Source organism: Brassica napus, chromosome A10 (assembly GCF_020379485.1).
Source record: "Brassica napus cultivar Da-Ae chromosome A10, Da-Ae, whole genome shotgun sequence".
NCBI classification, from domain to species: Eukaryota; Viridiplantae; Streptophyta; class Magnoliopsida; order Brassicales; family Brassicaceae; genus Brassica; species Brassica napus.
Genome location: NC_063443.1, coordinates 15,523,380 through 15,539,206, shown reverse-complemented (window position 1 = coordinate 15,539,206; position 15,827 = coordinate 15,523,380). Strand labels below are relative to the sequence as shown.

The following is a 15,827-nucleotide window of genomic DNA, read 5'->3' as shown; positions in this document are numbered from 1 at the left end:
TATATAACGTTACTAAAATATATTGCATTTTCAGAGAATATGGATTTTGAGACATCAGCACAATAACTTATTAGCTTATGGTTTATATCTCACATTGAGATAAATGTTATCATTCTGTTCTGTCACAACCAACTCACTAGAAGCTATGTACTATAAAGTCCGAAACTTCTTGGGCTCCAAAAGGTGTCGTTTTTCAATTGCTCTGTTTTGAGAAAGCTTCTTCTTCCTCCTTCTCAGCATCTGCCGTTTCTGACGCAATCTTTTTGAATGTGAGCTTTTGCTGAGGTAACTGACCATTGGAGAACGCTGTGACCTCTGTATCGATCAGAATGCCATCTTCTTCCTTGAAATCACCTCTCAAGATACCTTTCGCCAGCTCGTTCTCAATGTTCTGCTGTATCACACGCTTGACAGGTCTAGCTCCATAGTTAGGATCATACCCGAGGCTCCCGAGAAGATCCACCGCCGCATCTGTGATCTCTATCTTCATTTTCCTATCCGCAATCCGCTTCTGCACACGAGCCAGCTGTGGAATATAACACAAAAAGAGTGATTCAGTAAGGGCTTGAACAGCATAACCGTGCTGGATACATTTATCCAGGAACCGAAAAACCGAATCAGATCATATAACTCTATAACCGAAAAGGCGCCGAGAATCGAATGAATACCCGAATTTCTATAATATAGATTATATACTTGTAAATAATAACTATATTTAATTAAAATAATCAATTAATTTTAAAATATTAATTATAAACTAAAATACAGGAAAAAACTAATTACCAAAATACCTTTTTATCCAAATTATTCAAACTTTTATTTGAAGTGAAAAGGCATACCTGTAACCGGACGATGCGGTTGATCTGCTCACGGTCAAGAGGCTGGAAAACTATATACTCATCAACCCTATTCATAAACTCAGGACGAAAGATCGATCTCGCAGCATCCATCACTCTCTGCTTAATTGTCTCATAACCAAGCTCACTCCCCTCATCATCCGCGTTGTTGTTCAGTATATACTGCGAGCCAACGTTCGAGGTCATGATAATAACCGTATTGGTGAAACTCACCGTACGTCCCTGAGAGTCAGTAACCCTCCCATCGTCCAAGATCTGGAGAAACACGTTGAACACATCTCCATGAGCCTTCTCGATCTCGTCGAAGAGGATGACCGAGTAAGGCCTCCTCCTAACCACTTCAGTCAACTGCCCTCCTTCCTCGTAGCCCACGTATCCGGGAGGAGCTCCGATGAGCCTCGAGACCGCGTGTTTCTCCATGTACTCGCTCATGTCGATCCTCACCAGAGCTTCCTCCGTGTTGAAGAGGTAAGAAGCTAGCGCCTTGGCCAGCTCGGTTTTGCCGACTCCTGTCGGTCCCATGAACATGAAGGAAGCTATCGGACGGCCTGGATCCGACAGGCCGGCTCTAGACCGTTGGATCGCTTCGGCTACGGCCGTAACTGCAGGGTTCTGACCTATTACTCGTCTATGCAGCTCCTCTTCCAGATGTAGAAGCTTATCTCTCTCGGACTGTTGGAGCTTGGAGACAGGGATGCCAGTCCATTTGCTCACGATCTCTGCTATGTCACTTCCCAAAACCTCTTCTCTAAACATCGACTTGCCAGAGCTTAAGTACTCGTTGAGCTCCTTCTCAGCTTCGTTCAGCTGACGCTGGAGAGAGTTTAGGCTTCCGTATTTGAGCTCTGCTGCGCGGTTAAGATCGTACTCGCGCTCCGCTTGCTGGATCTCGAGGTTGACACGATCTATCTCCTCTTTGATGGACTGGAGACGGGACATGACGGACCTCTCGTGCTCCCACTGCTCGGTTAACTCGGCTTGCTTCTCCTTTAGCAAGACTAACTCCGTTTCGATTCGGTTTAGTCTCTCTCTTGAAGCTTTGTCTGTGTCGTTGGTGAGTGAGAGTCTCTCCATTTCGAGCTTGATCACCGCGCGGTCAAGCTCGTCGAGAGCTGTTGGTTTTGAAGTGATTTCCATTTTTAGTTTGGCTGCTGCTTCATCAACCAAGTCAATCGCTGTAAAAAAAACAAATAAGTTAGTAACATTTGTGTATTAACGAAGATCATATGATGATGAAATGGTAACAAACCTTTGTCAGGTAGGAACCGGCCGCTGATGTAACGGTCAGAGAGAATAGCGGCTTCCACTAGAGCACTGTCGGAGATGCGAACTCCGTGATGAAGTTCGTATCTTTCTCTCAAACCGCGGAGGATCGAAACCGTGTCTTCCACGGTAGGTTGATCAACGTAAACCTGTTGAAACCTGCGTTCCAAGGCTGGATCTTTCTCTATGTACTTTCTATATTCATCAAGCGTTGTTGCGCCGATGCATCTTAGCTCGCCTCGACCCAACATTGGTTTTAGTAGATTACCAGCATCCATTGCCCCATTAGTAGCACCTAAAGGAAGGTAGGAAGATTCTTCAAAATCATTGCTGAATGTACAAACTGTTCTTATACAACGAAAACGGCGTTGCTTACCTGCACCAACAACTGTGTGTATCTCATCGATGAACAGAATAGTTTGGCCTTCTGAGTCTGTGACCTCCTTAAGTACAGCCTTTAGTCTATCTTCGAACTCTCCTCGATACTTTGCTCCAGCAATAAGTGCCCCCATATCAAGAGATATCAACTGCAAAGAGACCAGCAAACGATTGTAAGAAAAAAAGAAGATAAAAGTATGATGTTATAGTTTGAATACCTTTCTGTTCATCAATGCTTGAGGTACATCTCCTTGCACAATCCTCTGAGCAAGTCTGTTTCCAAAATGTGGTATCTTAAGCATCACATAAACATATGGTTTAAGTTTCTGAAACTTAGTGTTGTGACAATTTACCCTTCTGAGATTGCGGTTTTACCAACACCAGGTTCACCGATCAACACAGGGTTATTTTTAGTCCTCCTTGAGAGAATCTGAATGCATCTACGGATCTCATCATCTCTTCCAATCACAGGATCAAGCTTCCCTTCTCTCGCCATCGCTGTCAAATCTTTACCATACTTCTCCAACGCCTCATACTTGCCTTCCGGATCTGTCAAAACATAAACAATTAACTCTATATACTCTTACAAACTCTCAAACCTCAAATGATGTAACCAACCTTGGTCAATGACTGATTGTTTCCCTCTAATAGACTCAATAGCAGTTTTCAAACTCTTCTCAGATATCTGAAAATCCCTAAACAGCTGTTTCCCAAACCGCTTGTCATCAACAAAAGCAAGAACCAAATGCTCCACAGAGACATAAGAGTCCCCCAAGTCTTTCTTATACTGTCTCGCCCTCTGAAACAAACCTTCCAAATCACGCCCCAACATCGAACCAGCAGCTTCTCCATACACCTTTGGCTGCCGTTGAATGAACTTATCCGTCGCTTCCAAAACCTTAGTGTTATCCACACCGATCTTAGAGAAGATCCTTCGAGCTAAACCGTTCTTCTGCTCCAAAAGAGCTTTCATAAGATGCTCCGTCTCCACGATCTGCTGCTTGTTCTCTTTAGCCACGTCTGGTGAAGAGACTATCGATTGCCACGCCATCTCTGTGAACTCTTGCTGTGTAAGCTATACACAAATCAAAAGAATCGTGTGTCAGTTTTCATGTACGGTTACAGTTCAGTAGAGCTTAAAGTTTGAGACTTTATACCCTTCCGTTAGAAGAAGCTTCGCATCGGACGACGAACGGTTGATGTTGAAGTCTTCGAGTGAGCCTCGCGCTCTGCTTTAGTTTCAGTGCTTTGAAGGAAGTGGGCTTCGCCGGGAAAGCCACGGAAGGTTGGAGGTGAGAGAAAGAGGAAACCTTTCGGGAGTCTGATCCTACGCCGCCGACGATACCACTAAACGCCGCCGTTGCAGTCGTCTTAGCCGTCGCCATTTGCTCGGAGAAATTAAAAAACGGTAAACAGTTTAGAAAGGGAGATGTATTACAACAGGGAGTTTAGTATAAATTCGCTAAACGGCGAGATGTTTACTTAAGAATTGAGCAAACGATAACGCTTTTTGCTTGTGTTTTCGTGTAGTTTTAGTTAGCGAGAAGCAAGAGAAGTGAGAAGAAGGAAATAATAAAGAAGGGAGAGGAAGATGCTAAACGACGCCGGAGAGCCTTCCTGACCCCTCGGGATGAGCCTGGAACTTCTTCTGACACGTGTTATCTCAGAGAAATTATTTGATTTTCCGATGTGGAAATAATATGAGCCGTCTAAATAAAGCTGAAATAATAAATAGAAAATATATTTTCTCGAAAGTTGGGCTTAACAGGTCGGCCGGCCCAAGTACGACTGAAGCAGACATCAAACAGTGTAACCCACTTGCAGCTATGGAGCGCGTGTAACCAAACAGTGTAATCCACTGTCAGTTTCTTATTCCGCAGGGCATCTGTATCAATGAACTTTGAGGAGAGTTCATAACTTTAATTTTTTATTATTATTTTTTTTAACTTTTTCATTTGATTTAAAAAAAAATAATTAAACGGACCAATTCCAGTGAACCTGCAGGGATTGAGTTCACAAAAATAAGAATATTTTAATATTTTTTTTTTAGAAAAAGTGTGAACCTCAATACAAATGCTCTAAAAATTTTGACAGCAGCTTTGAAAATGTTATCTATGATTCCACCGTTAAGAATCATAATTACATTTGAAACCAAACCTCAAGCAATCAAAAAGCTCACCCAAAACAATTGCAGGAAATAAAATATTGAAGAAGAGAATTAGAATCTCCCAAAGCTATTTTAACTGTACTCTGTTCTTCCACTTTTTGTTGTTGTTGTTGTTAAAATCCATTTCCAAAACATAAACAGACTGATTTTTTCTGTTTCAGATCACCTTTTGACTACTACTTCAATAGTTATGGGATCTCAATAATCAAATGCTTCCATATGCTCCATTCCTTTCTCTCCTTCTTCCCATCTTATATGCACGCCAATGAAAATGCTCAACCTTTTAACATTCCATTTTTTTTTTGAATTATAAATCACAGCAGCTTCAAATGACTATGCACTTCAAACTTTTGGGTTTCGGATTTGGGTTAGGATAACACATCTAAATTATTTTTAAAAATTGAAAATTTATATACATTTCAAACTTTTCAAAATCTAAAAAATAAAAAATATATTGCATATAAATTTAAATAATGTATGCCAAAATAACTTAAATTAACATGTAAATTGGTTAGGTTTGAATATTTAGATAGATAATCAATAGATATTTCAAAATATTTTTGGTGTTTTGAGTATAACTTAGCTATTTAGACATTTACTTTTAACTATTTACATATATTTTTTGAGTATTTTGGACTATTTCAAAATATTTTATATGTTTTAAATATTATTTTCTGTTTTAAATTTAAAGTAATTATTATATGTAAATATATAAATCTGATTCAGATATATTTCAATATCCGTGTTTGGTTATTTGAGGCATAATCCGTTGACTTTGGTTCTTTGTGTTATAATGTATTTAGGAGTAACACGTAATTAAAAATAAATACTATCGGATAGTCATTTACTAATCAAAGCGCCATGAGGAAGGTGAAGCGATTCGCATTCCTCTCTTTCTCTCTTCTTAAAGTCAGTCCGCGTCTCACTTTTCGCTGCTAAATACTCCTTCTGTTTTTTAATATAAGTCATTGTAGATAAATTTTTTTATTCCAAATTATATGTCGTTTTCGGTTTTTATGTAAAATTTATTAGTAATTAATGTTGTATGACCAATTGTAATATATCTTTTATTTTTCTGTTGGTTCAATTGTGGTTAGGTAAATAATTAATGATGTTTTTGTTTAGAAAGTATAAGAAATTAATGGTTTTCTTAATCTACGTGTATAGCTGTAAAACGACTTATATAAAAAAACGGAGGGAGTTATTGAAGCCACACAGCAAGCCCACAACAAGCCCAAGACTGTCATTGGAGAAGTCCATAGAAATCCATGTAACTAGGGTTCTACCATCTAGTATAAATAATAGTTTAAGACTTTGTAAAAACTTATCTTGGCTGCCATAAGAGCAGCTCTCTTCCACTTAATGAAATATCAGTTCATCTACTTGTGTTCTTGGTGACAATCTAGAGTTCATCTTCTCTTTACTTTCTTCTTTTTTATAAATAAAGCTCTATGAGCTATTAGTCTTCAATAAGCTTCTTAGAGCACAAATCTATCTTTATATTCAAATGTCTTCATGGTATCAGAGCTTCAGTCGGTTCATGGGTTATTCTATCCTCTTCTAGCTTCTGTGCACTCTTTCTAAGCCATCTCAAGCTTCCAACAAGCTCTCTCAGAAAAACAAGGAGTTAATGGGTGTTCTTTCATCACGTTCAGCTTCCTCAACCTTAAGTCAGCTTCATTGTTTCGTGGGTATGGTCTCTGAAGTCGAAATCCAAAAAAAGGAGGAGACTTTCTACGATTTGGTTGCACTTATGAAAATTCAAGAAGAACGAGTCAGCAAGGTTGTGGTAATGTTGGAAGCCATGGACGCTCGTTTCTGAAGACGTGAAGGCAGTAGAGTCACAAGTTCCTCAAGTTTTTCAGAGACATGTGAGAGCAAGGATTTAATGACAGTGCTAAAGCTTCTCATCTTATCATCCACGGTAACTTCTTATTCCTTCTAGGACAGAACATGAAGCAATGCTTGATAGTTTGAGAAGGAAAGTTGCTGGTTTAGATATAGGTCTGTAATTGTGAAGGTAGGATGAAGCGTACATTCATTGGGTTTGATAGTGAGGAAATTGGGTTTGATCGTGATGAGAATAGGGCTATAAGTTACTGATTTTATTGGATGCACAGAAGGTGCTCGATAAAAGGCCAAAGAGAAAGTCAGAAAGTCTGATGCAGATTGTAGATGGTTATTGAATGGAAGAAAGATAGTGGGTATGGATACAAGTTGTTGTGGGAAGGTCCCTTTTTGTTATAAGACAAAAAAAAAAAATGTTAGAGTTAAACGGGTCACAAGAGAATCCGGACTCTTTGTGAGAAAGAAAGGTCACAATGTACCTCTGAGTGAGATCGACTAAGCTCTCCAAGTTCAAGAGAAACCTCTGAGTGAAGCCATGCGATACTCTCCAAGTATAGACCAACAATCTCTTTTATGTGGTGAATTGAAGACTACACCTAGCCATGTGATCATGCTTCCACTACTTATTCCACCAAGCCATCTGCATTTGCGGTTCAAACTTGTCATCTTGCATTCACCCGACGCCAAGTTTGCGGGGGAGTATTGAAGCCACACAGCAAGCCCACAACAAGCCCAAGACTGTCATTGGAGAAGTCCATAGAAATCCATGTAACTAGGGTTCTACCATCTAGTATAAATAATAGTTTAAGACTTTGTAAAAACTTATCTTGGCTGCCATAAGAGCAGCTCTCTTCCACTTAATGAAATATCAGTTCATTTACTTGTGTTCTTGGTGACAATCTAGAGTTCATCTTCTCTTTACTTTCTTCTTTCTTATAAATAAAGCTCTATGAGCTATTAGTCTTCAATAAGCTTCTTAGAGCACAAATCTATCTTTATATTCAAATGTCTTCAGGAGTAAGTTCATTATTTTGACTATATACTGGTTTGGTTTCATTGATCTGTTTTTCGTTTTCTCCAATAGTCAGTTTGTTTGATTTACAAATTTGGTTCTGCAGGAGAGTCACCATCAAGACCAATGGGGCATGATAGAAAGTTCACTTGGGTGATTAAAAATTTCTCATCTTTGGAGTCTGAGAAAATATATTCTGATCAATTCGTCAGCGGTGGCTGCAAATGGTAAGGACTTATAACACAACTTGTTCTCTAATGTATTCTTCTGTTTAAAGTTAAATAATTTTTTGCATGCTTTCTGCATGTAGGCGTCTCATGGCCTTTCCCAAGGGAAATCGTAAGGATGATACATTGTCCAACCTCTGACTCTGACAAAGACAAAGCTGGATGATGGTTGTGATTGGGTGGATGCCAATGGGTTTCAAGTTCTTTCTTCACAGGCAAGAAACTAAATACACACTTTGTAATATATGTTTTTATTACAATACTAATCCTTTTTTCATTTGCAGGTGAAACTCGTGAACCGTATCTTTGAAAAACATCCCGACATTGCATTACAATTCCGTGCAAAGAACCAACATCTGAGGACAGCATGCATGACTGTCCTACTCTCCCTGATCGAAACACTCTGCCAGTCACCTCAGGAGCTTTCCAGCGAAGATCTGGTGGAAGCACAGAATGCACTAGCGCACGTGAAAGATGCGGGATTTAAGGTGGATTGGTTGGAGGAGAAGCTCGAGAAAGTGAAGGGAAAGAAGGAGGAGGAGCAGACTGGTGAGGCTCGGATGCAAGAGTTAGAGGAAGAACTGAAGGACCTTAAGCAAAAGTGCTCAGAGATAGAAGCTTCGTTGGAGAAAGAGAAGGCAAAGGTGTCTGCCGCCAGAACTCATCTAACACTGGATGAGTTTATCTAACTTGGGTCTCCTGCTTGCTGTGTTCTGGTCTGTTCGTTTCAGTCTCTAGGATGTTTTAATTGCAATGCACGGAGTTTCAATGGAAAACAATGTCTTTTTTCCATGCCTAATGTGAACGGATAATTGCCTGTAAGTAGTTGCTTAAAGCTTTTCAGTCTCTAGAAGATGAACTCCATTCCCAAGTCAGAGGATCACCATAAGTTACGTTTGATACACTAGTGACTACGAATCATAGTTTTACAGTGTTTGCACATTCGAGTTCGAGTTAAAAGTATATTTACTAGTAGGCTAGTAGCTCAAGTGGTTACATTACACAGCAGCTTCAGTGGTTGAAGATACTTTCCTAAAGAACCGAAATGGCATAATAAGATAGATGTAGAGCAAAAGCAACAGAAGTGTTTATACATTGTTCTTCAACTATCAACAACTGCCCTTAATTTAATCATCACCACCCCCCTTCATAACCAATATAAATAAATTAAGATAATCCAATCTTATAACAGACTCACAAATTCGTATTCTCCGAAAGAATTTCCAAAAGGGTACCTTCTATTCTACAGAAAGAATGATTCTTGTATCTCTCTCTCCCTTTCTCTTATGCTGCATCAGCACCTTTGTTCTGCAACAGGTTTCTTAAGTATGTGGCTAACTAATATTTCTTAATCTTGTAGAGTAAAACCTGCAGTGCTCTGCTCCTGTTTTTATCTCTTCCCTTCCTAATATCTTTCCTCTGTCTCTTACACCCGTAGAAAGTTTCGTTTTTTCGCTACTCCAAGATGTGACAGTTCTTGATGAAATCATTCGAGTAGTTGACGTATTTTGTCCAAAACGGCCTGAGATGCTCGAAACCAATCTCCAGCCACGGCTTTGACTGCCCATTGTAATGGATCACTGCAGCTTTCCTGATACTCTCTGTGTTTGTCTGGCTCTGATAGCCTAAACCAAGCATATGCCATGACGAGTCTATTACATGGACGTGACCCTTAAACGCAATAAGAGCAGGAGGCAAGGTTCCAAGCTTCCACATTGTCAGATTCGACTTCAGATTCTGCTCAAAAACCAAAAAAACAAACACAGTAAGAGAGTGAGATAACAAAAAGAGTGCAAGGCTTCTTTGGATTACCTCTCTTAGCCAGGAGTGATACGTTTCTCTGATGTTTGTCTTTCTCCAAGCCTTTAGATCGAATACATTCATACCATACGCCCAAGCGCATTCCTCAGGATTCAAATGCTTTGCTATGTGCGGGTGAGAGAAATTAAAGTAGTTCCTTAACCTCTTTGACATCACACTTGCATCTTCACCATGGCAAGTCTCCACTGCTCCGTTGACCTTACCACCAAGGTCAACATCCCAAAGCGGAGCCAAGTCTCTCTGAACAACTACATCATCGTCTAAGAACACCACCTTGTCCAAGTTCGGAAAAAGCTAATATTCCAATTAAAAAAGAGATTAAATTAGCATATGAATGAATCACAACTGAAAAATTGAAACAAGAGATATAAAGATTCACCTCAGGTATATAGATTCTAAGATGGTTGAGCAAAGATATGTATTTAGGACTTCTAGACTGCAACCTCGAAGCAAATCTCCTCGGAGTTGTTTCACTGAGGTTTGCACCAGCGACATGACTCCCATGGTAATAGTTCATGAGACCGTTATGGCTCTCCAGAGCTTCCAGAACCGGAACATTCTCTCTCGTCAGCCAGTCAAACTGATGAACGCCTCTAACTTCCACAATAGCAGGATCCACAGAGTTTAGCGCGAACCAAGAATGCATACCGGCGTAGGTCTTCTTGTCTGTGATGATGTGGAAGACTATTTTCTCCGGGTTTGAAGATGACTGCACTGCGGAGGAGACCACAACCGATGCAGCCAGTATATTGTCGGTGGAGAGGATGAAATGGTGGCGAGCGTTATCTGAAAGGAGAGGGAGACGCTCTGGTGAAGGAAGTTGACGACGAGCGTGAGCGTTGGAGGAGTATTCATCTGTCAGTCTTAGGGAGAGACAGTGAATGCCTTTGGGGATGGAGCTTGCTGCGAAGTGCTTGTTGGTGAGCTCTGCAAATTTAGTTTGTCTAATGTCTCGTTCGAACTTCTCCATCTGTTTCAAGGCAGAGATATAAACACAATCACATTAAGTTATTATCTGCTAATTTATATGGCTCACTATAGAGACAAAGCGTAGTACCATGGCTCGCAGGACAAGAGCAAATGTCTTGGGATCATAGTGGTTGTTCTTGGTATCTGAAACAAGGTGATTAAAAGAATCTGGAAGCTTCAAACCATCTGGAATGTCTTGAGTACTTGCTTCGTTTAGGATTTTAAAAAAGTCTCTAGCTAGTCTCTGCAGCAAGAGAGAGACACATGATGGGAAAATATTATTTAAGAAGATACTAAAGAAAATAAGAGAGTAAAGAAAAGAAACAACTCACCTCTGAATCATCTACCCTACCAAGAAGACGTGGACCTAACCTCCTCCCTAAACAATCTGAGAGTAAGAAGCAAAGCAGATCATTCAACTTCAGCAAATGAACATCATAAACCATATAAAAAAAGCATAGAACCGAGATACCTCAGACAGCATATAGAATAACAAAAAAACTATTCAGCTCCACAATACAACAAAAATGAATTGATAGGAAAAATGTGAGGAGCACATTGTGAACAGCTCCTTGAGAAGCAAGATCCTACAAAATTTAATCAGTGGGGGACCTAACAAGAAAAATCCAAAAAAAAAAAAAAAAAAATTGATTGACTTAAGCCCCATTCTAGTACGATCAATCACAACAAGATGCTTGTGACAATGGACATTAAAAAGATGCAAACTTTTTTTGTAAGATCCTAATCCAAAACAGAGGATCCTAAAAAGAGGTGATTTTTAATTTTACCAATGGAGGAGCACTTGTTGGCACCTTCGAGGGTAACGAGAGCGGTTAAGATGAAGACGAAAGGCAACAAGAAGGCGAGGATCAAGATGGTGTGGAAGAGAGTTCGGTAAGAGATGTGACGAGCTGCGACTTTGCTGCTCGAGATCGTGATGCTTCTCATGCTAGGCGATATGTGAAGCTGCATCATTGATTCGTAACGATCCTGAACACAACATCAGAGCAGACTTGTCGCTGTTCTTCTTCTTGTTCTTCCTTGTGTAATAACAAAGAGCTTTTGTTCTCAGTGATCTCTCATTTTGCCGGTGGATATAAGAAATAAAATAAAATAAAATAAGAAACTATACTTTATTTCAAGATCTAAAATAATTAAGTGAGAGTATTAATGAATTGGTGTCTTAACCTTGAGTTTAGGGATTGTTTTGTAGAGTGCTAATTATTACATTGTCTGTCTCTCCACCTATATTTTCATGGCTAAGCAAAGAGTTTTGCTTTTCCATCTCTCCTCTTTTAAATGATTGATATATTAACTAACATTCGATTCAAACTTAGTAGTAATGAAAATTGACAATTAAATTGTTTTTCCACCATAAATGATAATTAGATATTTACTCCATCTTTTCCTAACGTCTTAAACCAGCACAGTAAACCGCGTCCTCTGACATGAAAACTGGGTGTGTTATACAATTAAGTTGATGTTATCTTAGCTAATTAATAGCTGGTAGGTCCAATTTCACCATAGGGATTTTTTCCTCAAAATTAGGTACAAAGATTGCCGTACATTTCTATGTGTCGTTTTCGTTGAACTTGAACATATTACAAAAAGTAGTGTTATTTAAAAATTTCATTTTATATGCTCAATTATTTTGTTGAATACCATAGGGCATAGACCCGACCGACACATTCTAGTATGACTTTTCAAATCGTCAAAAAATTTGACTCAAACCGGAATGCTGTGTTTTTGAGTGTTGTCCCTTGCCGTGACACTTCTTGTGGCAACCCAAAGCATGAGCCGACCTGAAATTCCTTAAGCAGGAGCAGGACTACACTTGTGTCGGTCCCAAGAGTATTCTTCTCTTTATTTATGGTTTCATCCTCACGCCCTACTGATTCCTCTGTGCAAACTCTTTTTGCTCTTACCTTTGCTCATATGATGGAACGTCTGATGACCACCTAGAGCTTGATTAGACGAGAATATCTTGTTGCATAGCCCGCGTTTGATGCTCAACGTTCCTCTTACCAGGTTAGTAACAATCTCAGGAGCTGAATCAGAACACTCCATAGCTCCTATTCCAAGCTCAGTTCTGTTACCAAATATTATTTTTAAGACATGATATGCTTTGGTGCTTGTTGGTTTTGATTCTAAGGGTTGGGTTTTCAAGAACTAAAAAAAAAAGATTTTAGCGAATGCTTATGCTCATGTAGAAATGAATGTAATTTCCAACCGAGAAAACTTTTTATATCATGTAATAATACTTGAAAAAACTTACAATATATGATTAACCCAAGGTACATAATTACCAACAGAAACCAAACCTAAAAATCTCTGTTGGATTTTCATAAGAATAACAGAACCGACAATTATTGTTCAAAACATATTAAAATGGAAAAAAAAAATTATATGAAAAATTCAGAATAATTCGGGGGAAAAAATGAAAAAAAAAGCTAAGGAAGAGGTTTGTTTGTTTGGATTTGGTTTAGGCAAGAGCAGGCATGTCCTTGAGCCACTGGTCCAACGGCTTACCAATAGAGTAAACAATAAACCCAATCTTCCTCAGCTTCTCAGCATCCACCACGTTCCTCCCATCAAAAACAAACGCAGGTTTCTGCATATTCTCAAAGATCTTCTCGTAATCGAGCTTCTTGAACTCATCCCACTCGGTCAAAATGCAGATACCGTGAGCGTCCTTGGTGGCAGCGTACGCGTCCCAAGCGACCGAGACTTGCTTCACAGTTGTGGGGCTCATAGGCTGGAGATGAAGCGGGTGGTCCCAGTCGAACTTGTTCATGGTCAAGTCTCTCTGGATCTGCTCTTCCGTGACCTGCGGGTCGTAGATGCTGATACGAGCTTTGTCACCTAACAAGCCTTTGCAGACATCGATGGCTGGAGTCTCTCTCGTGTCTCCCGTGTCTTTCTTGAAGGCGAAACCGAGAACTGCAATCTTTTTGTTGGAGACGGTGTTGAACATCGAGGAGACGATGCGGTTAACGAATCTTGTTTTCTGGTAGTCGTTGATCTTGATGACTTGCTTCCAGTACTCAGCGACTTCAGGTAAGCCGTTGCATTCACAGATGTAGACTAAGTTGAGGATGTCTTTCTGGAAACAGGACCCTCCAAAGCCAACACTCGAGTTCAAGAACTTAGGACCGATCCGAGAGTCTTTACCCACAGCGTAAGAGACTTCAGAGACATTGGCGCCCGTTGCTTCACAGAGAGCAGACATCGCGTTAACCGACGAGATCCTCTGAGCTAAGAAGGCGTTAGCAGCGAGCTTGGAGAGCTCCGCAGACCAGAGATTTGTCGTGAGGATCCTCTCTTCAGGGACCCACTGGGAGTAAACGTCTTTCAAGGCTTTAACAGCTGCAAACCCTTCAGGCGTCTCGCGACCACCGATGAGGACACGGTCAGGCTTGAAGAGATCCTCAATAGCGGTTCCTTCAGCGAGAAACTCAGGGTTGGAGAGGATCTGAAACTTGATCCCTTTGCTGTTATGCGTAAGAATCTTCTCAATGGCCTCTGCGGTTTTCACCGGAACAGTTGATTTCTCAACGACAATCTTGTCGGAAACGGACACGTCAGCGATCATACGAGCAGCGCTCTCCCAGTAAGTCAAGTCAGCAGCTTTGCCAGCTCCTAGACCGCGGGTCTTGGTGGGTGTGTTGACAGAGACAAAGACAATGTCAGCCTCTCTGACGTGTTTCTCAACGTCGGTGCTGAAGAAAAGATTCTTCCCACGGCACTGCTTGACGACGTCGTCGAGACCAGGCTCGTAGATGGGGAGCTGGTCGCTGTTCCAGGCGGTGATCCTTGGGACGGAGATGTCAACGACTGCTACTTCAACGGATGGGCATTTTAGAGCAATGACTGCCATGGTTGGACCACCCACGTATCCAGCTCCAATGCAGCATATCTTCACCATTTTTTTTTTTTTTTGCTTTTTTAAAACTGAATTAAACATAAATAAACACACCAAATAAGTAAGAGATTAATTCAATATATTACACAATATTAATGACCAAAAGGTCCTTAACAAATTGAATAACAGCTATGAACATTGATAGGTAGAATCCACAATAAAAATCAAAACTTTGGGAAACCCAGATCCGGTTATAGAAAACCCAGATCCGGTTATGGAAAACCAGATGCTATACATTTACGTAAACATGATCCGAATATTATCAGACCAGAGTGAAAAATTCATGATCATGCTTAACAATGAGCTCGAAATTCAACGAAAATGATAAACACAAAGCGAGAAATTCAAATCAAAATCTCAGATCTGGTACATGCAGCGAGAAATTAAAATTAAGGTGAGGATCACCGACACAGATCGAACCCAAACGCGGATCACGAAATTGGATCTCGAAAATAACCAGAGGGAAAGATACAATTGATCATTTACCTTTGTGGAAGCTTGTCGTCGACGGTAATCGAAGAAAACGGAGCTGGGGATGAGTGAATCGCTGAATCTGGCGATGGAGAAGAAGAGCGGGGCGAGTAAGGAGTTTATATAGGTGTTGAGATTCCTAAAATGCCCTTGAAACCGTCAAAGTGTAACGCGTTTTATAAGTGTTTTTCTTTACTTTAATTTAATTGGTTAATCAAAAAATTAAATTAAGCTAACACTTTCAGTTAAAGATTAAATGTAAATATGGTTGCAAAGAAAACGATGGGGGTCTCACAATGTTTGGCAGGTGGTGTTTTAGTGTTAAAGACACGTTAACACATTTGACATACTACACCGTCAAGATGATTGGATCTCGACCAACTTTAATAGACTGTATTCTCGTATATGTCAACCAAAAATTTATCGCACACACGTATTCAGTTTATTAAATGGTAAATACTATGTATCTGTTTTTCTTTTCTTAGATTTTTTTCTAGTATTTTAAAACATAAATATATATATGTTGGGAACAAAATATTCATGGTCTGTCAAACCTTTTTCATTTCAATCTAGTGTTTTTTTTGTAAGCTAAATCAATCTAGTGTTTCGACCAACATAAATGCAACTACTTTACCTTTAAAGAACATTTATTATTCGGAGATTTTGCCAGCAGTTTGGAAATTATTACTTTATTAATCTCCACACAATATACAAAACTCTTATAATTTCCTACTACGTTTTGTACTGGTGTTGGCGGCAGATTATCAGAAAGATACATGTTTTATCAAAAAAAAATTACAAAATCAGAAAGATACATGATACATCAAAACACCAATAATAATGTTAGTGTTTACTGAAAAAAAAAGAAAATTCAAAAGGTTAAGGAATAACC

General features: G+C 39.7%; 4 protein-coding genes across 5 annotated transcripts; 1 reads left to right on the top strand and 3 right to left on the bottom strand.

Moving 5' to 3' along the window:
* Positions 1-4: 4 nt before the first annotated feature.
* Positions 5-4,078, bottom strand: LOC106372155 (chaperone protein ClpB3, chloroplastic-like). The gene is made up of 8 exons (XM_048742291.1): positions 3,656-4,078; positions 3,117-3,573; positions 2,852-3,047; positions 2,717-2,771; positions 2,497-2,647; positions 2,107-2,415; positions 840-2,032; positions 5-526 (listed from the first exon to the last, which is right to left on the bottom strand). The coding sequence occupies exons 1-8, from the start codon at positions 3,881-3,883 to the stop codon at positions 194-196; spliced, it is 2,922 nt and encodes a 973-aa protein (XP_048598248.1). The 5' UTR covers positions 3,884-4,078; the 3' UTR covers positions 5-193.
* A 1,787-nt stretch (positions 4,079-5,865) lies between these two features.
* On the top strand, positions 5,866-8,605 carry LOC106372157 (MATH domain and coiled-coil domain-containing protein At3g58210). Its single transcript, XM_048742194.1, has 5 exons — positions 5,866-6,589; positions 7,632-7,752; positions 7,836-7,864; positions 7,906-7,967; positions 8,037-8,605. Exons 2-5 carry the CDS (start codon positions 7,652-7,654, stop codon positions 8,439-8,441), a joined length of 597 nt encoding a protein of 198 aa, XP_048598151.1. The 5' UTR covers positions 5,866-6,589; positions 7,632-7,651; the 3' UTR covers positions 8,442-8,605.
* Positions 8,606-8,789: 184 nt separating this feature from the next.
* On the bottom strand, positions 8,790-11,779 carry LOC106372156 (probable galacturonosyltransferase 14). Of its 2 annotated transcripts, none has more exons than XM_022693512.2 (6): positions 11,355-11,779; positions 10,875-10,930; positions 10,631-10,786; positions 9,953-10,543; positions 9,565-9,867; positions 8,790-9,489 (listed from the first exon to the last, which is right to left on the bottom strand). In XM_022693512.2, the coding sequence occupies exons 1-6, from the start codon at positions 11,515-11,517 to the stop codon at positions 9,208-9,210; spliced, it is 1,551 nt and encodes a 516-aa protein (XP_022549233.2). In that variant the 5' UTR covers positions 11,518-11,779; the 3' UTR covers positions 8,790-9,207. The 2 variants fall into 2 exon arrangements, with proteins under 2 accessions (XP_022549233.2, XP_013667759.2); XM_013812305.3 differs by having other exon boundaries at positions 11,331-11,776.
* Positions 11,780-12,761: 982 nt separating this feature from the next.
* LOC106372159 (UDP-glucose 6-dehydrogenase 3-like) lies at positions 12,762-15,089 on the bottom strand. The gene is made up of 2 exons (XM_013812317.3): positions 14,951-15,089; positions 12,762-14,493 (listed from the first exon to the last, which is right to left on the bottom strand). The coding sequence occupies exon 2, from the start codon at positions 14,465-14,467 to the stop codon at positions 13,025-13,027; it is 1,443 nt and encodes a 480-aa protein (XP_013667771.1). The 5' UTR covers positions 14,468-14,493; positions 14,951-15,089; the 3' UTR covers positions 12,762-13,024.
* Positions 15,090-15,827: the final 738 nt, after the last annotated feature.

Bases quoted from the DNA above. Each gene is read 5' to 3' on its own strand.
- LOC106372155 (XM_048742291.1), bottom strand. From the start codon at position 3,883: ATGGCGACGGCTAAGACGACTGCAACGGCGGCGTTTAGTGGTATCGTC. The intron at 2,648-2,716 runs GTATTCAAACTA...GTCTCTTTGCAG, and splicing joins AAGCATTGATGAACAGAAAG to TTGATATCTCTTGATATGGG. The intron at 2,416-2,496 runs GTAAGCAACGCC...ACCTTCCTTTAG, and splicing joins ACACACAGTTGTTGGTGCAG to GTGCTACTAATGGGGCAATG.
- LOC106372157 (XM_048742194.1), top strand. From the start codon at position 7,652: ATGGGGCATGATAGAAAGTTCACTTGGGTGATTAAAAATTTCTCATCT. The intron at 7,753-7,835 runs GTAAGGACTTAT...TTCTGCATGTAG, and splicing joins GTCAGCGGTGGCTGCAAATG to GCGTCTCATGGCCTTTCCCA. The intron at 7,968-8,036 runs GCAAGAAACTAA...TTTCATTTGCAG, and splicing joins TTCAAGTTCTTTCTTCACAG to GTGAAACTCGTGAACCGTAT.
- LOC106372156 (XM_013812305.3), bottom strand. From the start codon at position 11,517: ATGATGCAGCTTCACATATCGCCTAGCATGAGAAGCATCACGATCTCG. The intron at 10,931-11,330 runs GTAAAATTAAAA...TCTTACTCTCAG, and splicing joins CAACAAGTGCTCCTCCATTG to ATTGTTTAGGGAGGAGGTTA. The intron at 9,868-9,952 runs GTGAATCTTTAT...TTGGAATATTAG, and splicing joins TTAGAATCTATATACCTGAG to CTTTTTCCGAACTTGGACAA.
- LOC106372159 (XM_013812317.3), bottom strand. From the start codon at position 14,467: ATGGTGAAGATATGCTGCATTGGAGCTGGATACGTGGGTGGTCCAACC.